The sequence below is a fragment of the Lithobates pipiens genome, unplaced genomic scaffold (assembly GCF_037356315.1).
Source record: "Lithobates pipiens isolate NorthernLeopardFrog02 unplaced genomic scaffold, aLitPip1_a1.2 Scaffold_13, whole genome shotgun sequence".
Classification (NCBI taxonomy): Eukaryota; Metazoa; Chordata; class Amphibia; order Anura; family Ranidae; genus Lithobates; species Lithobates pipiens.
The window spans coordinates 222,989,716-223,017,318 of NW_027507718.1; the positions used below are offsets into that span (position 1 = coordinate 222,989,716).

The 27,603-nt window shown below is 42.5% G+C and overlaps 1 protein-coding gene across 1 annotated transcript in view; it reads left to right on the forward strand.

Annotated features, from left to right (window-relative positions):
* The window catches only part of ELP1 (elongator acetyltransferase complex subunit 1), a 133,138-nt gene that overhangs the window by 6,760 nt on the left and 98,775 nt on the right, over positions 1-27,603 (forward strand). The window contains exons 3-9 of the mRNA XM_077476258.1: positions 3,407-3,559; positions 5,367-5,448; positions 6,886-6,966; positions 8,009-8,094; positions 10,741-10,840; positions 22,905-22,995; positions 24,336-24,459. Coding sequence (XP_077332384.1) covers positions 3,407-3,559; positions 5,367-5,448; positions 6,886-6,966; positions 8,009-8,094; positions 10,741-10,840; positions 22,905-22,995; positions 24,336-24,459 — 717 coding nt within the window. The remainder of the gene's footprint in view (positions 1-3,406; positions 3,560-5,366; positions 5,449-6,885; positions 6,967-8,008; positions 8,095-10,740; positions 10,841-22,904; positions 22,996-24,335; positions 24,460-27,603) is intronic.

Sequence of the window (27,603 nt, forward strand, 5' to 3'; positions counted from 1 at the left end):
GTTTTGTCATACCACTCAGGAAGAGACAAGACATTTTTCATTGAGGGTGCCAATTCTGCCAAAGTTAGAATTTCTGCTCACTTTATTGAGATTTCCTCTCCCTCCTTGTTGTGTATTGATTTGGGACACAGATGGTAATAAGAACTTGAGGTTTTTGCCCTTCCACACTGGGTCCAAAGCTAAAATACATTTTATCTTGAGTTCCACTTTAACACAGACTGATAAAACTGAATAAATCTAAATGTTGTCCCCCATTTGGATATAACAGGAGCTGTGCATGTGTAACTTTTACTTTAGATTGGCCCAGCTTAGTTATCTGTAAAGCTGTATGTGCTCTATCCAAAAGGCTGCTGGGGATTCAAAAAATCGTGAAGGCAAAATTCACTTTTTTTGTAAAAAATAAATAAACGCAAATGATTTTGCAGATAAAAAAAAAAAAAAAAAAAAAAAACAGGAGCTTGCAGAGCATTGTACCCATCATCGGTGGATTGCAGGTTCTGTGGACACTGCCTATGGCTTTGTGCCTGTACCCCTATACGGACAGACAGTTACTGTGAATGGGCTATGAGAGCGCTGATCTGTTGAGATCTACAAGTCCATCTGCCACAGTGAAAGATTGGACTTGTAGTTTATTAATTCACAGATCACTGTGAATGAATGACACGGCTGTGACAGCGGCTGCAGGGAGGTGAACCCTTGCTCAATGTCACAATGGGAAAGGGCTGTAGGGGTGAATGCCAACATGATGCATGTTACACCCTAAATAAGGGTGTAACATATAACATGTTGGTATAGGTGAAACCATCCTTTAACATGCTAATGCATTTATTTTCATTCAGCCTGTGGACTGAAGGAAAAAACAGATCCCTCCATTCACACCAACAGCACATATGGGCCATTTCCCCTGCTAGGCTATTGTATTGGGACAACCACCGCTCAGGGCCGCTGATAGGCCAGTACATCTGGCCCTGCTGTACCGGGCCTGACCAGCAGGGGGGCCCGGGCAACCTGAACTGCAAAAAATGCTATGTATAAAAAAAATAAAAAAATACCTCCTCCACCAATCAGTGATCGCCATAAATAACGCTATCAGCAGATAACATCCAACCTCGCCACTACCCCCCATTTAGTACACTTTTTTTTTTTTTTTTTTTAGATGTGCTCTACGCTGTGTATGCGGCTGCAGTGGGGGGGACTCTTTCTTCTATTTCGGGCGCGGAGGAATACATCTTCTGCACCCACTCCGCACAGCATTAGCATAGAAAGGTTATGTTGCGGAGTGATATGCCCAATCCTCTCTCTCTACGCGTGACTAACAAGAAGCAGAGAGAGCAGGGGCCAGGCGATCCAGTCCAGATCTTGAAGTTGTGGTGGACAAGGTGAGGGGTGTATTCATGAGGTCTAAAAGATGACACAAAACTGGACTGACCTGCTTTTGTGTCATACTCATAGTGATTAGAATCCTGTATTTTAAAAATCTTAAGCAATTTTGTACTTTAAGCCTGGGTTCACACTGCTGCGGCTACGAGAATCGGATGTGATTCGCACTGCAGTGCAAATCACATCCGATCTCTGTGCGATGCGAGTTCAGCCATACAGATAGTATGGCTGAATTCGCATCGCACCCGGCCCAAACTCGCACAGGACCCTTTTTTTGGTCCGCAGCAGAATCGGATCGCATGGGTGTTCACAGGACTAGTTATGGCTTTCTTTCAACAATGGCTTTCTTCTTGCCACCCTTCCATAAAGGCCAGATTTATGGAGTGCACAACTTATAGTTGTCCTGGGAACGGTCTCTCCCACCTGAGCTGTAGATCTCTGCAGCTCCTCCAGAGCTACCATGGGGCTCTTGGTTGCTTCTCAGATTAATGCTCTCCTTGCCTGGCCTGTCAGTTTAGGTGGACGGGCCATGTCTTGGTAGGTTTGCAGTTGTGCCATACGCTTTCCATTTTCGGATTAGGGATTGAACGGTGCTCTGTGAGATGTTCAAAGCTTGGGATATTTTTTTTTATAACCTAACCCTGCTTTAAACTTCTCCACAACTTTATCCCTGACCTGTCTGGTGTGTTCCTTGGTCTTCAAGATGCCTTTTGTTCACTAAGCTTCTCTAACCTCCTGAGGGTTTCGCAGAACAGCTGTATTTATACTGAGATTAATTTACACACAGGTGGACTCTATTTACTAATTCAGTGACTTCTGAAGGCAATTGGTTCCCCTAGATTTTAGTTAGGGGTATCAGAGTAAAGGGGGCTGAATACAAATGCACACCACACTTTTTATTTTTTCTGATATTTATTTGTAAAAAAAAAAAATTTGAAAACCATTTATCTTCACAACTATGTTCCACTTTGTGTTGGTCTATCACATAATATCTAAGGGTATTAATACTTTTTCAAGGCACTGTATGGGCTCGTCATTCCATTGGCTGTTGTTCCTTTCACTTTCCACTCACAGGCTGGCGAAGGTTTGACCTGTAAGTGTTAAGTTGGCCTTAGGCAGAGCGAAATTCAGCCAGTTGATACGATTTTTAATGTTTTTTTGTGTGCAATCACTGCTGGTGGCTATAGCCGCCAGCATTGATCATTGTATTCTGCCAATAGGTAAAGCTCCCCTGCCAGCACAACACAATAGTGGGAGAGCTTCCCCTATCAACACTGACTGTGTTGACAACCATGGGTTGAAGGTAAGAAAACTGCATAAGTTATGGCTAGCCTTACATAACTGTAGCAGAGAAAAGTTAGTTTTCTGTCCTGCCAAGAAACGCTCTGCTTTTGACAAAATTTACAATTCCTGTACAAGTGAAACACCTCCTATATATGTATTTAGCTGTTTGCCCGGTGTTAAAATTTGAAGGCTTCTAAAATGGTGCAAATACCTCTTCTCTCGCTCTGGACCCTTCCACTCTCAGATGAACCCTCCACCGCTTGTTTCATTCCCTGGGATCTGTAAATAAATGAAAGACCTGTAATGGACTACGAGGGTTTATAATCAGTGCCCATGTAGTCCACAGATTCTTCCTCCTGCTCTCTGAGAGCCAGAGGAGGAGTATGCAGGTGCCTGACAATGCACCTGCAATCCACTGACTACATTTATTATTATTTTCTTTATAAAAAGTGAACCTAGTCTTTAAACTATTGACGTGAAACATTTTTTTAACAGGAAAAATGGGATCATGGTGTAGGAAGTATGATTTATAGCCTTATATTTACCTTCTTGGATTCTTCCAATTCCTGCTTGGTGGAGCATCTGATCTCATTATACAGTACTTCATTGCTAGCAGAGGCATTCAGCTTTCCTGCTCCTTATATTGCATATCTTATCTCCTAATTTATCTTCTCTCTTAATTTATTTAGAAATTCACATGTGTATTATTTTTTTTTAATATCAACACTGTTTTCATTTTTAGATAATTACAGATGTCTCCCTAACATCTGAGAGTTATCTGCCAGAAGATGGAAGTGGCCAGGTGGTTGGTATACAGGATGTCCCTGATCAGCAGTCCTTGTGCCTTGCCACTGCCACAGGTGATGTCATCTTATGTAATCTCAGCACTGGCCAGGTAATTATTTTTATTCTGAAAGGATAAGTTCACCTTTGGAACATGGAACATGTTCCAGCTCCTGCCTCCACCCCGTGACACCAGGTGGGAGATCTTCTCCCAGCACCCGCTGTCAGAAATGCACCATTCATTTAAGGAATTCTGTGAATAAATGACCTGCAAGTACTGTCAGCCGCCGTGGGTAATGGCTTGTAGTTATCAATGAACTATAAAGGCACTGGTGAGCGCTCTTGTAGTCCATTGATCCTTCTTGCCATACAGTAACTGTCTGCCTGTATAGATTATGGGAAGACGGCTCTACTGAGTGCCTATAGAATCCTGGCATTGCACCCACGATCAACAGGCTGCAGAGTAAAAAAATAATAAATGCACCTTTTTTTTATTTTATTTTATTTTTTTCCTGCAAAAAGATGTGCATGTATTTATTATTTTCATAAAAGGTGAACTTAGCCTGGAAGTTTAACGTTTTTTTTCATTATGATGTGATCTCTAATGTTGCATAGTTCGTAAGGCTGGAAAAAAAAAAAAAAACACAGGCTCACCTGGTTCAACCTCTGTACGAGCATGTGATTTTTTTTATTTTTATTTATTGATTTTTTTTTTTCTCTAATTCCAAGTACAAACGGCCGGAATTTCCGATGGAAACAGTCTGATGGGAGCTTTTCATCGTATTTTCCGACCGTGTGTATGCCCATCGGTCTTTGTCTGTCGGCATGTCCGACGGACTTTAGATTGAGAGCCTGTTAACTTTTCCGTCGGAAATTCCGAGTTTTGGACAGTGCAAAGTCCAGCCGTGTGTACGCGGCATAACAATTTCCATAGTCCTGTATAGTCTGCTTCCTGAGAAAGACATCTACATATTTTGATGTTGGCACTCCCAGCTACTATCACTTCTAGGGGGACACAGTTTTCAATTTTTACTGCTCTAATAGTAAAGAACCCTTTTCGCAAATTAAGGTTCAACTTCTTTTCTTCTAACCTCAAATTTTGGCCTTGTGTCCTCAGGTACCTTAGAGTAAACAATTTATCACAGAGTCATCATTGATTTATATTTGTACATTGTAATCGTATCCTCTCTCTTGTCAATACTTTCCTCCTCATTGTAATTGATTCATTATCAATTATATAAAACCACTTTTAGATTAATTGGATATCCATCATGTTTGCAAAGTACTCCTTTGATAGACATTCAGCATATCTGATGCATATGTGATTTCATGTTTTATGAAGTCCTAAGTTGCATATTTTAAGATATCGAGTAGGATATCTTTACCTGTTCAACACTAAGGTAGTTGTCAACCTACTTGCCCTTAATAGAGGGTAAAGGTAGAGGTTTGTACTTAACCTCTTTTATGCTTGCACCCTACTGGAATGGCGTATGCTGAAGAGTCCAATGCCCCCATTATTATTTTTTACTATACAGGATTTATGTAGTGCCAACAGTTTGCCCAGCACTTTACAATATGAAGGCCATTATCATTAGGAACCCATGCTTTGGGAGTGACCCTTCTAAAAGCACCAGTTTTCATTGCTGGAAGGCATGCAGGCTGCCATTGGTCCTTTAAAATGTTAAATCTTTGAAAAACAAATCATTCATTCACTGCCAAAACTCTCAAAAATAGGCTTTTTTCTTTTTTTTTTTTACCCCTAACTTCATCATCAATCTGCCAACAAAACATTTGCATATTTTAAACAACAATTTTTACTGCCAACTGTGTGACATATCTGGCCAAGATAACATGCATCAATTCAGATGGATGTTAATTTCTCCAAATCTTTCTATATTTTTTTTTTTGTCTCTTTGCAGCTCGAGTGTGTGGGGAGCGTGGACAGTGGCATTGTTGCGATGAGTTGGAGCCCTGATCAGGAGCTTGTTCTCCTTGTGACAGGTATACCCATATGCTGTTAATTGTTTTCAGTATATAGCTAAAATAAGGTAAACTTCTGTCTTTTGGCTAGCAAAAGATTAGGAATGCTCTAACAAACAGATTTGTTCATATCAAGGCTATATCGTATTTGTAGCCAAATAGATAAATAATAGATGATTGGATATTATATTGAAAATTGGGAAGGTATCCTAACTTTGACACACATGGAAGTTTTTCATCACATAACAGATTGTTATAGCATTAGATGTTACAGAGGAATATGCATATTCCTATATAAACTCCAGTGAACTATTGGATAGATCTATTACCTGATTGGCACGTTTTGACAATATTTTTTTTTAATTATTTATTGAGGGAATTGTGCCATGTATATGGCCTGATTGTTATACAAAACAGTCAAAACTGGAGTATTCGATCAGGAATCTGTAGTAAAGTTACAGATATTTGTATGTTTAGCACAATATTTACTAAAAGACAGTCACATTGTGAGTGACCGGAGCAGCAATACCCGGGAAGAAAATGGACGCTCCATACTACAGGGGACAGCGGTGACATCGCTGGCTCCTGTGTCAGGTAAGTGACACATAGTAGCCCATTATGCTTTACCTTTGCAGGGAGACAAAGAAGAAGTAAACCCATCAGGGTTTACTTCCTCTTTAAATACAAGTTTGCTTTAAATTAAAAATATATAAATAAAATCTTTTGTTCAAATTTGTACTGTAGTGTTTAATTATTTTTGAGAATAAATGGCTACTAAGGTAGACTTAAAGCGGAGGTCCACCCTGAAGTGGACCTTCTGCTCATCGGAACCCTCCCCCCCTCCGGCGCCACAATTGGCACCTTTCAGGGGGGAGGGGGGGTGCAGGTACCTGTACAGTACAGGTATCTGCACCCACTTCCGGGATAGCTCTCTGCGGAAAGGGGCGTAGGTTACGCCCCTTTCCGAAAGTCCCCCGCTGCCTGCTGGGAAACACGCAGATCCCAGAGGCAGCGGGTCCATCCTTGTTGCGCAGCGCGACTCGCGCATGCGCAGTAGGGAACCGGGAAATGAACGCGAAAGGCTCCACTTCCTGATTCCCATACCCAAGTTGGCGGCGGCAGCACCCAAGAGACGAACGAGAGATCGGCTTCGGGTGCCGACATCGCGGGCGCGCTGGACAGGTATATGTCACTATTTTAAAAGTCGGCAGCTGCAGTATTTGTAGCTGCTGGCTTTTAAAAAAAAAAAAAAAATGCGGACTCCCGCTTTAAGCTTTAAAGAAAAAAAAAAATCAGTATTTGAATTATTATAACAGGATTTTAAAGTCCGTTCTAGTAATTGACCTAGTGCAAGAATGTAAAGGGAGAAAAACAGAAGTGGCTCTCAGTTTTATTATTTTGATGTAAAAAAATAGGGAAGTTTTCAATCAATGTCATTAATTACTTTTGTTTCTTAAGGCCAGCAAACACTCATCTTGATGACAAAAGACTTTGAACCAATTTCTGAAATACCAATTCATCAAGAGGATTTTGGCGAAGGTAACGTGTGTGTGTGTGTGTGTGTGTGTGTGTGTGTGCGCGCGCGTGTGTGTGTGTGTGGGTTTTTTTTTTTTTTTTTTTTTTTACGGTGTTTATTTTAGTTTTCAACATTACAACTTAAATGTTAAGCAGTATACATAGAATATAACAATGTTACCTAACACAAACAGACAGCTTTATATACCCTTAATGCTTATATATTAAGTACTGTATAAGTTGGTACGAGTTACCACCCAGCTTGAATGCTGTCATACAGCTCCCCGCTACCATAATCATGACAGCCAGGGCAAAAATGTTACTCGACTCTGCCAAAAGGGTACTTCAGAGAAAAAGAAGCTGAGAAACAACAGAAACGGAACAAAAGACAAGACATACCAAGCACACACCACATTCATACACATCACCGTCCTGCTGTTCATGTCAAAGTACCAAAATACTCAACATCAATGCAGTTTCTTATTGCATTGGATTTCCTTATAATCTATACTTCCTGTTAGTATTCTACAGCTCATACCAGCAACCACCAGGCCCAGCCCTACCCCCAGCAACCCCAACTAGGATAGTTGCGAGGATAGGACTGTCCCCCAGAAGGAGCCAGAGACATCCAACCACGGTTGCCACACTTTATTGAATTTTTTAAGACAAGCCCTATTTTTATATACAATTTTGAATTTGGGAAGTTCCCCATTAATAATACCATACAAATATTGGGTTTTGGGTGGGGGGGGGGGGGGTCACTCTTTCCAGTTCAACAAAATTGCTTTACGTGCATAGAATAAGATGGTATGGAGTAAAATCCGAGCAGATGCCTCGTGAATTAAGTCAGGATGCCCAGTAGTCCCACCTCCGGAGTCCGGGGTATCGGCAGGGCAAGTTGGTCTTCAAAGAAATTGAACAGGTCCTTCCAATTCTTATCAGTGTTGTCACATGAAAAGATAGAAGAAAATATTTCCAAAAATGTGAGGGGTGCACTCACTTTTCTGAGATACTGTATGTGGCTGTAGCTTTCAAAATGAAAACAATTTTGTATTTGTTTCAACAGGAAAATTTATCACGGTTGGTTGGGGCAAGAAAGAGACCCAGTTTCATGGCTCTGAGGGAAAACAAGCAGCACAGCGGAAAGTAAAGGTAGAGTGTTACAATGACTAGTAAACTGTTGGAATGGGGTTTCATGATTTGTACATGTCAAAAAGCCTGCAGAAGGATCAAAGGCTCATTCTTGGAGGCAAAGCGAAAGAGAAATGCCTAACAGTGACTGCATTTTGTAAGCTTTAGGGCTCATTCACACAAGCAGAAAAACCTCTACGATTAGATGCATATTTTCTTCATGAAAGCAAGGTACTTGCTGGCAGAACTTCAAGACCCTGCATAAAATACACACCTAAAGTACTCACGTTTTATGTGTGCATGTGTGTGAAATCTGCATATTTACATGCATAAAATCTGCCACTATGCTCTACTTTTTTGTGCGCGGCTAAATGCAGCTAATATTTTTTTTATTTATGTATGAGTGCTTTAATTACTGCAATATGTGTACAAAACTATCTGCAGTAAGCAGCGTGTGTTTTTATTTTTATTTTTTTCTGCTTGTATGAATTAATTCTTTGTCACTCTTATTGCGTGATACAGTAAACACAGAGGGTTTGATTTAATAAAACTGGAGAGTGTAAAATTTTGGTGCAGCTGTGCAATGGTAGCGATCGGCTTCTAACTTCAGCTTGTTTAATTAGGCTTTGACAAAAAAATCCTGGAAGCTGATTGGTTTCTATGCACAGCTGCGTCAGTTTTTGCACACTGCAGTTTTACTGAATCAACCGCATTGTGTTAAATCAAAGCACCTGACTTTTATGCAAAGAGCACTCTTTTACTTCTGTTACATTTTGTTTCTCAGTTAAAGTGTTACAAAAAAAATCAGTGCTTTTAATACTCTGTAGAACCTAAGGGGTTAATTCTCTGCATTGTGTAAAAAGACTGTTTTGATTCGGTCTTCTCTGAGCCTCCCCTTCTTGCACTGTCCCCAATCCATCTCGTGGTAAGACAGAGCCTTTGAAGTCACTCTGCACGTACCTCTGGTGTGTATTGCTAGAGAGGTTTTCTCTTCTTTTTTTTTTTTTTTTTTTTCTTGGTTGGGTGCATGTGATCAGCGCAGGGCCAGTCAGAACTGTCCAGAAAGAGGCTCAGGGGTCCTGCAGCCTCATAGGACTGTCAGAGTAGAATGAAAACTCCTCCTTTAAGCTTTCACCAGACACTGACAGCTGTCACAAGAACGCTATACACTGCTGATGAGAAAATATATTTAGCAGTTTATATTTACTAAAATAATTGCATTTCCATGTGAATGCAGGGTCCTGGGTCTTAGTAACATTTTAAGTTGTAGGAACCTCATGCAATGTAGTGCATTGAATTACTTCACTGAACTACACACAAAATTGTCTGTCATCAGTGTGGAAGGGTGAGGGTGCATATTGGTATATTAGGATGTGTCCAGTTGTCTATGGTCAGTGGACCTTTTAGTAACTTTATAATTTGCATAAGGCTGGATTCATACCTATGCTTTTTGCATTTTGCAGATTTGCACTACAGAACGTGTTCCATAGGAAAATGTTAAATGGACTAGTGCAAATCTGCGAAAATGAAAAAAGCACTAAAACTGCATAGGTGTGAATATAGCCTAAATGAACTCTGTATGCTGTAGGCAGTGCCCTCCTGGGCTCTGTAGCCCACTGTGAAATAGATTTTGACGTAAATAATTAGACAGCATTTGGTAACTGTAATTCTATATGTATCTTTTCTCTGTAGATACACATAAGGGTATTTTTTTTTTTTTTTTCTTAAACTTTTGCTGATATTACCAATCTTATGCTAACTTAAAGTAGTACCAAAGGCTCAGTTTTTTTTCCCATAAATGCATTTGTATCAGCTCACTATATTAAATATTTTCTTCCCGAATGTTATTACAGCTGCAGATTTTGACTTCTTATTTCTACTTCTTTCTGTTGTGGAATGCTCACTAATAACTTTGGTAAAAATAACGGGATCCTCCTGCCCAGGGATACATGTAATTCATGGTGCCACTGACCAAGCATGTCTCATGTCAGCCACTGTCAATCACTTCCAGGAGAGGGAGAGGCATGTCCTTTTGTGTATAGTGTTCGCTGGCTGCCTGCCCGTGTCAAACATGGTGTTGTCTTTTTGGAGGAGAAGCAGAGGCGTGTCTCTTTCTGTATATTGTTCCTTGGTCGCCTGTGAGTGTCGGCACAGGCAGCATGCTGACATCAGCGTGTAATTCTTTGCGGGAATGCATACGAACTGGTGGCTTCATAGACCTTGCAAAGGAGGTAATTGAGGCACCTGAAAACCAGGATGCAGGGGTAGCGATCGTGGGAACTGATGAAACCGAGAGAAAGGCAAGCTTAAAAAGATGATGATCAGAGGTTAGTGTTGACCTCAGGAGCTGAAATTGATTTAATATCACATTAAGTGAAATTTTTTTGTTTAATTTCCAAATTTCTGAGATGTCCATTACTTTGTTTGGTGTTTCAATGAACAATGTAGTCCACTCTCCCATTAACTTTTTCCTTGGAAAATAAAGGAGGATTTGGTTAGCCCACAAACCAAGCTAGGTAATTTTTTGCAATGGCAAGTGTGTGATGTAAAAATGTGCTGTACCATGTGGTGCTCCAAGCAATGCTGTTGTATTCTAGCTTAGATGGACTTGGCCTTTGAGTGACTAGTTAATATGCTGTATGTTAATGTATATTTCTCACTTTACAGAGTGTTCAGCCTGCTTTACCCTGGGATGACCATAAATCTCGCATCACTTGGAGAGGCGATGGACAGCTCTTTGCTGTCAGTACCATTTGTCCACAGACAGGTAATCATAGTTGTTATAAAGCCTCTCTCTAAAGGAGAAAAAGTACCTGTTTTTTCAATAAGTTTTGGGTTGAAATAAGCCACGGTTCTATAGGGTAAACCAAATGGAGGTTAACCACTTGCCGACCGCCGCACGCCGATGTACGTCGGCAGAATGGCACGGGCAGGCATAAGCACATACATGTACGTCCTTTGCCTCCCGCGGGTCGGGGGCCCGATCGGGCCCCCGCCCGGTGCCTGCGGCGGTCGGTTTTCGTTCGGGAGCGATCCCGGACGAGGGGACGGCCATTCATTCATGGCCACCCCCTCGCGATCGCTCCCGACGAATGGAAATCCCCGGTGACATCACTTCCTCTCCTGTAATGTAAACACAGGAGAGGAAGTGATGTATTCTCTCCTCCGTGTCGGTATTTTTCGTTCCGACACGGAGGAGAGCGGATCAGTGAGTTGCACCAACACATCCCACACACAGTAGAACATGCCAGGCACACTCACACCCCCCCTTTACCCCCCGATCACCCCCCCAATTACCCCTGCCCCCCAGTCACAGTGACACCAATGTCATTTTTTTTTTTTTTTTGCATTGGTGTCATTTGTGACTGTAATAACTGTTAGGGCAGTTAGGGTTAGCCCCCTTTAGTTCTAATGTACCCCCCTAACCCCCCCAATAAAGGTTTAACCCCGTGATCACCCCCCGTCGCCAGTGTCACTAAGGCTGGGTTCACATTGCAGCGGTTTATGAGAACGAATGTGATTCGCACCGCACTGCAGTGCAAATCACATCCGATCTCTGTGCGATTCGAGTTCAGCCATTCGCCGCACCCGCCGCACCCGCCGCACCCGCCGCACCCGCCGCAAATTCGCACGGGACCCTTTTTTTGGCCCGCAGCAGAATCGGATCGCATGGGTGTTCACACCATGCGATCCGAGTTTGCAGATCGCACTGCGATATGCGAACTGATCTGGGGGTGTCAGTAACATTTCACTGACACTCCCAGCAGTTCGCATAGGGCAGTGTGAACTGCCGCCGGGAGGCATGCGATGCGGGAACCCGCCGCGGATTCGCGGCGTTTCCGCATCGCTCCAGTGTGAACCCAGCCTAATAAGCGATCATTTTTCTGATCGCCGTATTAGTGTCACAGGTGACGCTAGTTAGGCAGGTAGGTATTTAGGTTCGCCGCAGCTTTTTATAGCGCTAGGGACCCCCATATACTACCGCATAAAGCCCCCTGATTGCCCCCTAGTTAACCCTTTCACCAGTGATCACCATATAACTGTTACAGGTGACGCTGGTTGGTTAGTTATTTTTTTATAGTTTCAGGGCACCCGCCATTTATTACCTAATAAAGGTTTAACCCCCTGATCACCCGGCAGGTGTCATTTGTGACTAATAACTGTTAGGGCAGTTAGGGTTAGCCCCCTTTAGTTCTAAGGTACCCCCCTAACCCCCCCAATAAAGGTTTAACCCCGTGATCACCCCCCGTCGCCAGTGTCACTAAGGCTGGGTTCACATTGCAGCGGTTTATGAGAACGGATGTGATTCGCACCGCACTGCAGTGCAAATCACATCCGATCTCTGTGCGATTCGAGTTCAGCTATACAGATAGTATGGCTGAATTCGTGTCGCACCCGCCGCACCCGCCGCAAACTCGCACGGGACCCTTTTTTTGGTCCGCAGCAGAATCGGATCGCATGGGTGTTCACACCATGCGATCCAAGTTTGCAGATCGCACTGCGATATGCGAACTGATCTGGGGGTGTCATTAACATTTCACTGACACTCCCAGCAGTTCGCATAGGGCAGTGTGAACTGCCGCCGGGAGGCATGCGATGCGGGAACCCGCCGCGCATTCGTGGCGTTCCCGCATCGCTCCAGTGTGAACCCAGCCTAATAAGCGATCGTTTTTCTGATCGCTGTATTAGTGTCACAGGTGACGCTAGTTAGGCAGGTAGGTATTTAGGTTCGCCGCAGCTTTTTATAGCGCCAGGGACCCCCATATACTACCGCATAAAGCCCCCTGATTGCCCCCTAGTTAACCCTTTCACCAGTGATCACCATATAACTGTTACAGGTGACGCTGGTTGGTTAGTTATTTTTTTATAGTTTCAGGGCACCCGCCATTTATTACCTAGTCTCACTAGTGTACCCCTAAATTTAGGGGTGTCTACTTTCTAAAATGGGGTCATTTGGGGGGGGGGGGGGTTTGTGCCATCTTGGCATTTTATGGCCTTCAAAACTGTAACGCCCTTAGAAAGCCTGAAGGCGGTGCTTGGTTTTTGGGGCCCCGTACGCGGCTAGGCTCCCAAAAAGTCCCACATATGTGGTATCCCCGTACTCAGGAGAAGCAGCAGAATTTATTTTGGGGTGTCATTTCACATATGCCCATGGCATGCGTGAGCAATATATCATTTAGTGACAACTTTGTGAAAAAAAAAAAAAGTTTGTAATTTTCCCGCAACTTGTGGCAAAATATAAAATATTCCATGGACTCAACATGCCTCTCAGCAAATAGCTTGGGGTGTCTACTTTCTAAAATGGGGTCATTTGTGGGGGTTTTGTGCCATCTTGGCATTTTATGGCCTTCAAAACTGTAATAGGTAGTGAGGCGTGAAATCAAAAATTTACGCCCTTAGAAAGCCTGAAGGCGGTGCTTGGTTTTCGGGGCCCTGTACGCGGCTAGGCTCCCAAAAAGTCCCACATATGTGGTATCCCCGTACTCAGGAGAAGCAGCAGAATTTATTTTGGGGTGTCATTTCACATACGCCCATAGCATGTGTGAGCAATATATCATTTAGTGACAACTTTGTGTAAAAAAAAAAAAAAAATTTTTTTTTTGTCATTATTCAATCGCTTGAGGCAAAAAAATAAAATATTCAATGGGCTCAACATGCCTCTTATCAATTTCCTTAGGGGGTCTACTTTCCAAAATGGGGTCATTTGGGGGGGTTTTGTACTGCCCTGTCATTTTAGCACCTCAAGAAATGAGATAGGCAGTCGTAAACTAAAAGCTGCGTAAATTCGAGAAAACGTACCTTAGTTTGTAGATGTGACAACTTTTGCGCAAACCAATAAATATACAATTATTGACTTTTTTTTTACCAAAGACATGTGGCTGAATACATTTTGGCCTAAATGTATGACTAAAATTGAGTTTATTGGATTTTTCTAATAACAAAAAGTAGAAAATATCATTTTTTTTCAAAATTTGCGGTCTTTTTACGTTTATATCGCAAAAAATAAAAATCGCAGAGGCAATCAAATACCATCAAAAGAAAGCTCTATTTGTGGGAAGAAAAGGACGCAAATTTTGTTTGGGTACAACATTGCATGACCGCGCAATTACCAGTTAAAGCAGCGCAGTGCCAAAGTGTAAAAAGACCTCTGGTCATTTACCAGCAAAATGGTCCGGTCTGAAAGTGGTTAAGCCCATTCATTTTCGTCCTTTTCATTGTCAATGTGTTTTTTAAATAGTTTATGCTTGATCTTTTGCTCTTTCTTCACCTGTATTTGGTAGGCCCCAGCATTTGTATGAGTGAATGTATATAAAAAAAAAATGATCACTGTCATGATACCCAGGAAACCATCAAAACTATTTTGGGATAAAGTGCTGAAGACACACCAGTCAGAGCTGTGCAGTTAACCACTTGCAGACCAGACCAATTTGCTGGTCAAAGACCAGACCCCTTTTTGCGATTCGGCACTGCGTCGCTTTAACTGACAATTGCGCGGTCATGCGACGTGGCTCCCAAACAAAATTGACGTCCTTTTTTTCCCACAAATACATTTCTTTTGGTGGTATTTGATCACCCCTGCGGTTTTTATTTTTTGCGCTATAAACAAAAATAGAGCGACAATTTTGAAAAAAAACGCATTATTTTTTACTTTTTGTTATAATAAATATCCCCCAAAAATATATAAAAAAAACATTTTTTTCCCTCAGTTTAGGCCGATACGTATTCTTCTACATATTTTTGGTAAAAAAAATCGCAGTAAGCGATTATTGATTGGTTTGCACAAAAGTTATAGCGTTTACAAAATAGGGATAGTTTTATAGCATTTTTATTAATAATTTTTTATAATATTTTTTTTTTTACTAGTAATGGCGGCGATCAGCGTTTTTTTTTTTTTTTATTGTGACTGCGACATTGTGGGGGACCCATCGGACATTTTTGGGACCATTGTCATTTATACAGTAATCACTGCTATATAAATGCAGTGATTCCTGTGTAAATGACACTGGCAGTGAAAGGGTTAACCAGTGGGTGGCAGTGTAGGGGTTAAGTGTTCCTACGGGTGTGTTACTAACTGTGGGGGGGTTGGGCTTTCATTTAGTGAACACTGATCTCTGCTCCAATCACATGGAGCAGAGATCAGCGTCACTAGTTGCTAGGCAGAATGGAGAAATGTTGTTTACACAGCATTTCCTCCATTCGGCCGCTCCGTGAGACGATCGCGGGGATGCCCGCGGCGATCGGGTCCCGCGACCGGACTCACGGGGGTCCCGACCAGCGCGGGAGCGCACCGCCGGTGGCGAGCTCCCGATGGCAGGGCGGCATTGAATATTGGACGTACCTGTACGCCAATATGCCTGCCCGTGCCATTCTGTCGACGTACATCGTCGTGCGCTGGTCGGGAAGTGGTTAAATAAATAAAAAAAATAAAAAATCCATGAACAAAAGATAAAAGTACCTTGTGACTTCTTTAAATTAGTGTGGTTAAAAAAAGACACAAGTCAATCTAGTTCAACCAACAAAAGGGGAATAAAAAAATCATACAATCCAATATACACAATCCTATACGCACAGTTGATCCAGAAGAAGGCGTAAAACCCCAATGAAGCATAATCCATTTTGCTTTAAAAAAAATCCTTCCTGATCCCCTGAGAGGCAATCTGATATCATCTGGCTCAACTTTACCTATAAATGTACTACTACTACTAATCTACTGAGCTGAACATAACCACCTCTGGAGGGAGTCTAATCCATATTTTTACAGCTCTTACTGTGAAGAAGTCTTTCTGTATTTGGAGATTTAAATCTCTTTTCCTCCAGACATAAGAGAAAGTGCCCCCTTTTCCTCTGTGATGACCTTAACCACTTGCCAACCGACTGCAGTACATATACTGCAGCAGGTTGGCTCTATTGCCTGAAACGACGTACCTGTACATCATTTCATGCAACAGCCAGCGGGGGTGGGGGTCGCGGGCTGATTGGCCAGAGGGAGAGCCAATCAGCGGTTCTGGCGGATGCGATGGCCACCTGCGATCGCTCCCCAGAGAGATAGAATGGAGGTTCGCCGATGTAAGACCGCCGTTCTGACAGGAGTGAACACAGTGATCTTGTGTTCCTGCTAATCGGGAACATAGATCTCTGTGTTCATCCATTGAGTCCATCACCTACACAGTAAGCACCCCCTAGGGCAGTGATGGCGAACCTTGGCACCCCAGATGTTTTGGAACTACATTTCCCATGATGCTCATGCACTCTGCAGTGTAGTTGAGCATCATGGGAAATGTAGTTCCAAAACATCTGGGGTGCCAAGGTTCGCCATCACTGCCCTAGGGACACACTTAACCCTTTAATTGCCTCTGGTGTTAACCCCTTCCCTGCCAGTGTCAGTACAGTATCTATATATTTTTAGCACTGATTACTGTAGTAATGTCACTGGTTCCCAAAAAAGTGTCAGGTGTCTGATCTGTCCACCTCAATCCCGCTAAAAAATTTGTATTCAGCCCCGACACCCCCGAGTCAATACTTCTGTAGAACCACCTTTGACTGCATTTACAGCTACAAGTCTTTTTAGGGATGTCTCTACCAGCTTTGCACATCTAGAAAGTTACATTTTTGCCCATTTTTTGCAAAGTAACTCAAGCTCTGTCAGATTGGTGGAAGAGCAATTTTCAAGTCTTGCCACAGATTCTGAATTTGATTTAGGTCTGGACTTTGACTGGGCCATTCTAACACGTGAATATGCTTTGATCTAAACCGTTCCATTGTAGCTCTGGCTGTTATCTTGTTGGAAGGCGAACTTCCGCCCCAGTCTCAAGACTCTCTGCAGACTCTAACAGGCTTTCTTCTAAGATTGCCCTGTATTTGGCTCCACCCATCTTCCCATCAACTCTGACCAGCTTCCCTGTCCCGGCTGAAGAAAAGCATCTCCACAACATGATGCTGCCACCACCGTGTTTCACGGTGGGGATGGTGTGTTCAGGGTGATGTGCAGTGTTAGTTTTCCACCACACGTAGCGTTTTGGTTTCATCTGTCCAGAGCACCTTCTTCCGCATGTTTGCTGTGTCCCCCCCCACATGGCTTCTCACAAACTGCAAACAGGACTAATGGTTTTCCTGTGGACAGATTCTCCCTCCTGAGCTGTGGATCTCTGCAGCTCTTCCAGAGTTACCATGGGCCTCTTGGCTACTTCTCCGATTAATGCTCTCCTTGCCTGGCCTCTCAATTTAGGTGGACGGCCATGTCTTGGTAGGTTTTCAGTTGTGCCATACCCGTTGAATTTTCTGATGATGGATTGAACAGTGCTCCGTGAGATGTTCAAAGCTTGGGATATTTTTTTACAACCTAACCCTGCTTTAAACTTCTCCACAACTTTATCCCTGACCTGTCTGGTGTGTTCATAGGACTTCATGATGCTGTTTCTTCTGTGATTTCTGAAGGCAATTGGTTCCACTAGATTTTAGTTAGGGGTAACAGAGTAAAGGGGGCTGAATACAAATGCATTCCACACTTTTCAGATATTTATTTGTAACACATTTTGAAAACCCATTTATAATTTTCCTTCAACTTCACAATTATGTGCCAGTTTGTGTTGGTCTATCACATAAAATCCCAATAAAATATATTTACTTTTTTGGTTGCAACATGACAACATGTGGAAAAAAATTCAAGGGGTATGAATACTTTTTCAAGGCACTGTAAGCTGCATGCATATTCTAAGCCCCCAAGTGCATAACTTTATATTAATCAACATTAAACCTCATTTGCCACATAGTTGCCCAATTAAACAGTGCATTGAGGTCGGCTTGTAAATTGGAGACATCCTGTAGGGATGTTATTCCACTGTATACCTTGATGTCCTCTGCAAACATTGAAATGGTACTTTTAATATAAAAGTAAGGGTCCCAACACAGAACCTTGGGGTACACCACTGATAACCTTAGACCATTCAGAGTAAGAATCATTAACCACTACTCTTTATCGTAAGGTAAGAGTGCAGTTACCAAAATGCCATGTGTACTGACTCACCAGGAATACACTGTGTGACCCAAAACATGCACATAAAAAGAAAGCTGAAAGGCTGAAAGAAAACCCAAAATGGTAGTCACACAAGGGTCAAACAATAAGTAGAAACACGGCTCTGTTAAACACTTGCCACATAGCAAAATGACGGCGGCAAAGTGGTTTCAATATCCTGATCGGACATTATATGACGTCTTCAGGATATTAAGCCACTGCACTCCCCAGGGGGCGCACATCATGGCAATCGTTGTTGCGGTGTGTCAGTCCGACACACTGCAACTCTGACAGAGACTCTTTACCACGTGATCAGCCATGTTCAATCACGGCTGCTCACGATGTAAACAGGAAGAGCCAGTGATCGGCTTTTCTCACTCGTGTCTGTTAGACGCGAGTAGAGGAGAGCCGATCAGCTGCTCCTCTGACAGAGGGTGTCTGTGCTGATCAATTATCAGCGCAGCTTCCACCTCTTGAGGATGCCCACACTGGACCACCAGGGGTGCCCACCACTAGGTATGCCATCCTAGACCACTAGGGATGCCAATCAGAGCCCACAATGGGCATCACTGATTGGCAGGCATTGTTAGGCACTGATTGCTCTCTATCAGTACAATACATTGGAGTACATCAGCGCCTATCCGTCCCGCCAGGACTGGTGCAAGGATTTTTGACACCCTAGGCAAAACCTAATTTTGCCGCCCAATTGGCTCCACCCCTGACTCCACCCCTTGTGCCCTGCCAATGTGAAAGAAGTTGCTGCTATACAGAAAGCATAAGCTCTGCTTCCTCTAGCGCTGGCTCCAGTACTGTGCTGCACCTCTAATTACATTAGCGGTCAGACTGAGTTAGTTACATGCTGCAGAGCATGCAAACGCGGAGGGAAGCCAGTGGCCAGGCGCCCCTAGGCAGCAGTGCACAAACTAGGCGGCTGCCTAGTTTGCCTAGTGGTAGCACCGGCCCTCCATGCCGCATATTGGTGCCCATCAATGTCACCTCATCGGTACCCATCAGTGCCGCCCCATCAGTGAAGGAGGAAACGTAATTATTTACAATATTTTGTAACAAACAAAAAAAAAATAATAATCTTCAAAATTTTCGGTCTTTTGTTCAGCAAAAAATGTAAAATTGCACAGGTGATCAAATACCACCAAAAGAAAGCTCTATTTGTGGGAATAAAATGATAAAAATTTAGTTTGGTTACAGTGTAGCACGGCCACGCAATTGTCATTCAAAGTGCGACATCGCTGAAAGCTGAAAATTGGCCTGGGCAGGAAGGTGTATAAGTATTGAAGCGGTTAAACAATTATGCAAATACAAAAGAATATAAAAAAAAAAAAAACATCCAGCAATACCTTTTGCCAACCGACCCCTGCACATATACATCTGCAATTTGAAGAGGGATATCTCGGTAACGGCAGCAGCTGCTGCTACAACAGAGATATCCGTCTTTACAGGAGGCGGTCCTGTTTACGATAATGGTGGTCTCCGTGGCGGGTTCGCCGCGAGATCAGTTATCGGCGACGGGAGAGGTGCCACCCCCCCTCCCGCCGCTCTCCCGCGCCCTCCGCCTCTTACCGGAGCCGTCGGTAGCGGCGGAGGCGATCGGGTCCTGCACACTGCTGGGTATGGAGACGAGTGAGGCTAAGATGGCCCCCACTCTTCTCTATACCATAGGAGGGCGGAAGCGACGTCAAAACGTCACTTCCGCCCACACCTCTTAAAGCAACATTTTTTTCAAATGACACTTTTTTTTTTATTGCATTTTAAGTCCAAATATGAGATCTGAGGACTTTTTGACCCCCAGATCTCATATTTAAGAGGACCTGTCATGCTTTTTTCTATTACAAGGGATGTTTAAATTCCTTGTAATAGGAATAAAAGTGATCCAAATTATTATTATTTTTTTTTAAACGGTGTTAAAATAAATAAATAAATAAAAAAACAGATTTTTTTTTAGAAAACACCCCGTCCCAGACGAGCTCACACACAGAACCGAACGCATATGTGAGTAGCGGCCGCATATGAAAACTGTAGTCAAACCACACATGTGAGGTATCGCCTCGATAGGTAGAGCGGGAACAATAATTCTAGCCATAGGCTTCCTCTGTAAGGCAACACATGCAACCTGTAGAATATTTTTAAATGGCGCTTATGGAGATTTTTGAGGGTAAAAGTTTGACGCCATTCCACAAGCAGGCGTAACATTATCTTTCACAATTAAAAAAAAAATGGGCTAATTTTACTTACCGTATATACTCGAGTATAGGCCGACCCGAATATAAGCCGAGGCCCCCAATTTACCCCCAAAAAAACTGGCAAACTTATTGACTCGTGTATAAGCCGAGGGTAAGACATGCCTGTCCATCCCTGTGTGTGTGTCCGTCCATCCCTGTGTGTCCGTCCATCCCTGTGTGTCCGTCCATCCATCCCTGTGTGTGTGTGTGTCCATCCATCCATCCATCCCTGTGTGTGTGTGTCTCCATCCATCCATCCATCCATCCCTGTGTGTGTGTGTCTCCATCCATCCATCCATCCATCCCTGTGTGTGTGTGTCTCCATCCATCCATCCATCCATCCCTGTGTGTGTGTGTGTCCATCCATCCATCCATCCCTGTGTGTGTGTGTCTCCATCCATCCATCCATCCCTGTGTGTGTGTGTATCCATCCGTGTGTGTGTGTGTGTGTGTGTGTCCAGCCTACCTGTGTCCCGAGCCTCCGTCCCGTGCCGAGCCTCCTTGCCTCCGTGCCTCGCCGCCGTGCCTTGCCTCCGTTCCGTCCCGTCCCGTCCCGTCCCGTGCCGTGCCTTGCCTTGCCTTGCCTCCGTCCCGTGCCCTCTTCGTTCGTCGGCGCCTCGGCGGCCATTGTAAAATTCAAAAGCTGCGCCGCCGCCTTCGCCTGTGATAGGCGGAACACTGAATTTCCCAGCAGCCTGTGTTCCGCCTATCACGTACATCGTATCATCCTCGTCCGTAGTACGAGGATGATACGATGTCCGTGATAGGCGGAACACAGGCTGCTGGGAAATTCAGTGTTCCGCCTATCACAGGCGAAGGCGGAGCCGGAGGCGCGGCTTTTGAACTATAGAATGGCCGCTGTCTGTCTGCTCGACACGCTGATCGAGCGGGCAGACAGCGATGACTCGAGTATAAGCCGAGGGGGGCACTTTCAGCCTCAAAAAAGAGGCTGAAAATCTCGGCTTATACTCGAGTATATACGGTATTTTTATTTTTTTTCAAAAAAGTGCATTTTCTGAATAAAAAAAAAAGTATTGCAATGACCGCCATTTTATTCTCTAGGGTGTTAGAACCCCCAAACATTGTATATTGTGTTTTTTTTTTTTTTTGTAAGTAATTTTCTAGCACAAAAAACTTTTAAACATGTAAACACCATGTCTGAAAAAGAGGCCTGGTCCTTAAGTGGTAAAAATGACAACATTGTCAAGGGCAAAACTAGCAGCTGCTCTCGCCAACAACCATGCTCATAGTGAAAGTAGGCCTCCTTTCAAAAGAGGACAGGGATGGATCGTTGGGCTCACAGGGATATACCCCTTATAGACTATGCAGCTAAGGGTCATGCGAAAGCCACCCCAAACTCAAACACAGATGCTGCAGGTGATCCCAGAGTTTAGTGAAACCTCAGTGAAATACTGGGGCTAATGGGGACCTTTCTCTAAATGACTAAACACATTAGGAGAATTGGATAAAGTTCATGGTCACTAATAGCACTAGTGCACTCAAGATGATTAAATCCAGATGTCAGTCTTGCTGTTCAGCCAAAGACTATATACCACGGGAAAGAGCTCAGTGTGGCTCAGATGCAGAGGATGGTATAATACACGATAGGGCTTAAAGACAGTCGATAGTATGTAAAGCTGGCATCACCGGCAGCATCTGTGTATGGGCTTGGGTGGCTTTTGCATGACCCTTAGCTGCATAGTCTATAAGGGGTATATGCCAACAATCCATCCTTGTCCTCCTTCTTTTTTTTTTCGAAAGGAGGCATATTTTCACTGTGAGCATGCTTGTTGGTATATGCGGTGTGAACAGCTGCTAATTTTGGCTTTGACAATGTTGTAATTTTAACAGTGGTATTAGTGGAGGTTTTTTTTTTTTTTTTTTTTTTTTTTTTTTTTTTTTTGTAAAAAAAATAAGTTTCCCTGTATTTGCTTAAATGTTTGTTAAAGCTGTGTTTTATACTTGCTGGGTAACCCTTGTGTGACTACCCTTTCAGGTTTCCATTCAGCCCGCTTTCTTTTCTTATTAAAGAAAATCCAGACTCTTCACATTTCCCTGGAATATGTTTAACCCTTTTACTTCTGCCACCATAACTGTTATGAGACAGCAACAGCTGAATGTTTGTTTTTATTTTTCGTTAAACTTGTAAGCCAGGACCTAAAAAATAAAAAAAAACTTTTAGGATAAGTGAGTGGCGAGAGATTAGCGAATGTCTATTCACTGACCTTTACTGCAATGAATGAACCTGGGTTCAGAACTGTTAAACCTCTGCGACTCTTGTGGGGAAAACAGCAGTGTGAGTACACAGTTTGTGCTTTGGTTGAGGAGTGTCTGGGGGTGTCATTATTTTAGGGGTCTAATGATATATTGCTAAAGAGAACCTGTCACCTGCACGATGTTATTACATAGGGGGCTTATCCTGTAACACCAGTACAGTTAGAAAAGCAAATTTGAAACACTACAACAAAAAAACTTTTAAAGGTCCCCTGCCCCCACATACAGGCACATAATAAAAAAGAAAAAAAGCATGTGTCAAAAAAAAGTATTACTGCATTGTTGCATGTCTTTGCATGGTTTCACAGGCTCCCGCAAGATCAGGGTGTGGAACAGAGAACTATCCCTGCAGTCTACCAGTGAAGCAGTGGAAGGCTTGGAACAGTCGCTGTGCTGGAAGTAAGTTTATTTCTTCTTCACTAGACTTTATCCTCAGTATGATCCTGCATTGTAAATTTATGCCAAAAGCATCAGGTTTTTATTAAATAGATGGGAACAATCCACCCATTTATATTTATGGCTTGCTTATTAGTGCAAAATCCCTGCTCCCACCAGGCTTCTGTAGCTGGCACCACAATATTTTGCAAATTGAAGCTTGGGGAACCTTATTTATTTTTATTTTTTTATCAAATTGTTATTGGTAAAGTTCCACTTTAAGCAGTATTTAAGTTGGCTGACAAGGAGTAAACACAAGATTTTGACATTGGATAGCAGACTAAGCTTTAAAGGCTAAGTTCACATTAGGAACATGTAGCAGCTCCTGCCCCTGATCCCGCCCCAAACCCCCCTCCCCAAACTGTCACTTTTTAAAAACAATGGGGCTCCACCCTCAAAGCATGAATAAAATTCAAGTGCCGTCTGCCATCACAGCTGATGGATTTGTACTTTCAATGGGTTCTGGAAGTGCTAATGACTGCTCGTAGTCCACTGACATGCTCTGGCTTTCAAACAGAAACCGCAGGTGCAATGCTTTCCAGGCTCCTGCAGGAAAAATAAATAATTAACATTTTATTTTCTGCAAAAATATCTACATTTTCTGTAAATACCTGCTCCTTTTTAAAACATCAACTATGTGAAATAAGCTCAAGCCAATAAACTTTATATGCCATGTCCATTTTTTATGTGGGGGGGAGGGAATAGAGCTAATTAAACGATACTATGTGACTAATGGTTGTTTTCAAATATTAGGCTTGCTTTATAAAACGGGAAAGATTAGAACCACTTTCAACTTTTTATGTTTACCTCTCTGAGGGGGTAGATTGACCCTCCCTAGTTTTCCTGTTGACCATTGTCACTGAGACAGGTGCATTAAGGTAAAAAATATTTAGGCATCAGTGTCCTCCCTCTCCCCCCCTTTTACTTACCCGAGCCCTCATTCAATCCAGCACTGTTCCCGTCTGCAGCTCTTGTCTCCTTGTCTCCCCTCACTTCCTAGCTCACAGTCTCTGCTGAGGCAGCAGGAGCCACTGGCTCCTTCTGCTGTCAATCAAAAACAGTGAGGGGGGGCAGGTCCGAGTCACGCTGTCTGTGTCAATAGACAGCGAGGCTAGAGAGAGCCTTTGTGAGTGCCCCTCCCCTCCCTTCCCCCCCCCCCCCCCCCCGCTACTTTACTTTCTTCTGACAGTGGGTAGGTAAACCGAGAGTGCTGAAGGTGTGTCTGGGAGAGGGGCTTGTTTATGGAACTAATTTTAAAGTTACTGTAATCAGTTGCCTGTCTTTTATATTGTATTTAATTACAGACCTTCTGGAAGTCTGATTGCTTCTACACAGAGCAAACCCAACAAACATGATGTCATTTTCTTTGAGAAAAATGGGCTTGTGCATGGAGAGTTTACCTTACCTTTTGCAAAAGGTGAAGTTCAGGTATGTTGCGGCCTAGCAATGAGTTGAGCTAGCTATGAAGTAATACAATAATATACAGGAATAATGAAAAAAAAAAATGGACGTGAACTTAAGGCACTTTTTTTTTAATAAATTCAGAATATTCTTAAAAACTAAACATATGGTGGACAGGTGCTGTAGAATACATTACAGAGTTAATATATATTTATTGCCAAAACTTTTAGTTTCGGATATAGTGGTGAGGGGTTAGTACCCTTTTCCAGTTTTTACTGTTGTCCTCAGTAGGGAGATTTACTCTTTGTGTGTGTGTGTGTGTGTGTGTGTATATATATATATATATATATATATATATATATATATATATATATATATGTATGTATATATATATGTATATATATATATATGTATGTATGTGTGTAATATATATAATTTTAGCAAAGTTTTGGCTTTTAATAGTTTTCAAAACAGCAAAAAATCAGCCTTGAACTCCTGCTCCATTGTATGCTGGACAAGAACACTAAAAATTGCATCAGAGCTCTAAGGTGGTTAAATTCGATATATACAACATGTACACACAAGCGGAATGTCCGACAGAAAAAGTCAGACAGAATCTTTTCATCGTATATTCTGATCATGTGTATGCCTCATCTGACTTTTTTTTTTTTTACGAAAATGCTGACGGACCTAGAAATAGAATGTGTTAATTATTTTCGACGGAACCAATTCCTATCTGGAAAACCGCTCATCTGTATGCTTTTCCGACGGACCAAAAACGACGCATGCTCTTTACGCAAGTACGAGACAGAAGCTACTGGCTATTGAACTTCCTTTTTCTAGTCCCGTCGTACGTGTTGTACATCACCGTGTTCTTGATGATCGGACTTTGGCGTGATCCTGTGTACGCACGATAGTTTCAGCGGAACTCCGTCGGAAGAACCTTCTGAGTTTATTCCGACGGGGAAAACCGGTTGTGTGTACAAGGCATTAGAGTTAGAATACCTGTCAAGATTTTATTGCTGTCTGTGTCCCTGTTAGGGAGATTCACCCTCTATTTGTTGTGTTTACTGTTAATAACCAGCATGAAAGTAAAAGAAAATCGCAAATGTTGGGTTGTCACTAGAACAGGAGTAGAGGGGAAATCTTCCTATGGGGACACTAGTGTTGGTGATCCTTCACTTTGGAGGGATTTCCTTTCACTTCTTGCTTTAGCTGTGGGACAGTAAGTGAAGGGGAATCCCCCCACTTCTCCCCAATGGGACACAGATGGCAAAAATACAGCTGTGCTCATAAGTTTACATACCGTGGCAGAATTTGATTTCTTGGCCATTTTCAGAGAATATGAATGATAACACAGACATTTTTTTTCACTCATTAGTATTTGACTCAAGCCATTGATTATCAGTCAACTGTGTTTACTCTTTTTATATCATAACAGAAACTACCCAAATGACCCTGATCAAAAGTTTACATACCTCAGATCTTAATACTGTGTATTGCCCCCTTTAACATCAATGACAGCTTGAAGTCTTTTGTGGTATTTGTGGATGAGGCTCTTTATCTTCTCAGATGGTAAAGCTGCCCATTCCTCTTGGCAAAAAGCCTCCAGTTCCTGTAAATTCTTGGGCTGTCTTGCATGAACTGCACGTTTGAGATCTCCCCAGTGGGGTTCAATGATATTGAGGCCAAGAGACTGATATGGCCACTCCTGGACCTTCACTTTAGTCTGCTTTAGCAAATAACAGGTCGACTTGGCCTTGTGTTTTGGATCGATCATTGTCATGTTGGAATGTCCAATTACGTCCCATGTGCAGATTCATGGCTGATGAATGCAAATGTTCCTCCAGTATTTTTTGATACTGCATTCATCTTGCCATCAATTTTTACCAAATTTCCTGTGCCTTTTTGTAGCTCATACATCCCCCAAAACATCAGCGATCCACCTCTGTACCTTTTATCATAGACCTTGTTGACTCCTCTCCAAATATAGCATTCATGGTTGTGGCCAAAAAGCTAAATTTTTGGGCTCATCACTCCAAATGACTTTGCGTCGAAAGGTTTGAGGATTGTTTCTGTGCTTTGGCGTATTGTAAGTGGGATACTTTGTGACATTTGCTTAGTAATGGCTTTCTTCTGGTGACTCGACCATGCAGCCCATCTTTCTTCAAGTACCTCCTTATTGTGCATCTTGAAATTGCCACGCCACATGTTTCCAGAGAGTCCTGCATTTCACCTGAAGTTATTTGTGGGTTTTACTTTGCATCCCGAGCAATTTTCCTGGCAGTTGTGGCTTTTTCACTTCTTGATTAGAATTTGGACACTGCTGATTGGCATTCCCAATTCCTTGGATATTTTATTTATCGCTTTCCTGTTTTTATACGGTTCAACTACCTTTTCCCACAGATCTTTTGACAATTCTTTTGCTTTCCCCATGACTCAGAATCCATAAACGTCAGTGCAGCACTGAATGAAAGATGTAAGGGTCTGTCAGGAGTTCAGAAACTCATTGACCTTTTTATGTACACACTAATTGCAAACAAACAGATCACAGGTGAGCATGGTTACCTTTAATGGCCAATCCATACCCCTGTGTGTCAACTTGTGTGCATGTTATCAGGCCAAAATCACCAGGGCATTTAAACTTTTGATCTAGGTCATTTGGCTAGTTTCTCTTGCCGTTATGTTTTAAAGAGAGTAAACACAGTTAATTGATAATGGCTTCAGCCAAACACTAACCATGAGTGAAAGAAATGTTTTTGTGTTATCATTCATACTCTCTGAAAAATGGCCAAAAAATCATAAATTCTGCCAGGGTATGTAAACTTACGAGCACAACTGTAAGTTGACAGGGGTTATAATTATCCATTACTCTATCCAAAATGAAAAAAAATAAGTTTTGCCCAGTATAAAATAACCTAAAACCCCCCAAGCATTATACATTTTTTTTTTTTAGCAGAGACCCTAGGGAATAAAATGGCAATTGTTGCAATTTTTTATGTCGCGGTATGTGTGCAGCAGTTTTGCAAATGCAATTTTTGAGGGAAAAAATACACTTTAATGAATTAAAAACAAAGCGCAATAGTTACTTCAAATATTTTTTTTTTTTTTGTATACTGTGAAAGATGATGTTACACCAAGTAAATAGATACCAAACATGGCATACTTTAA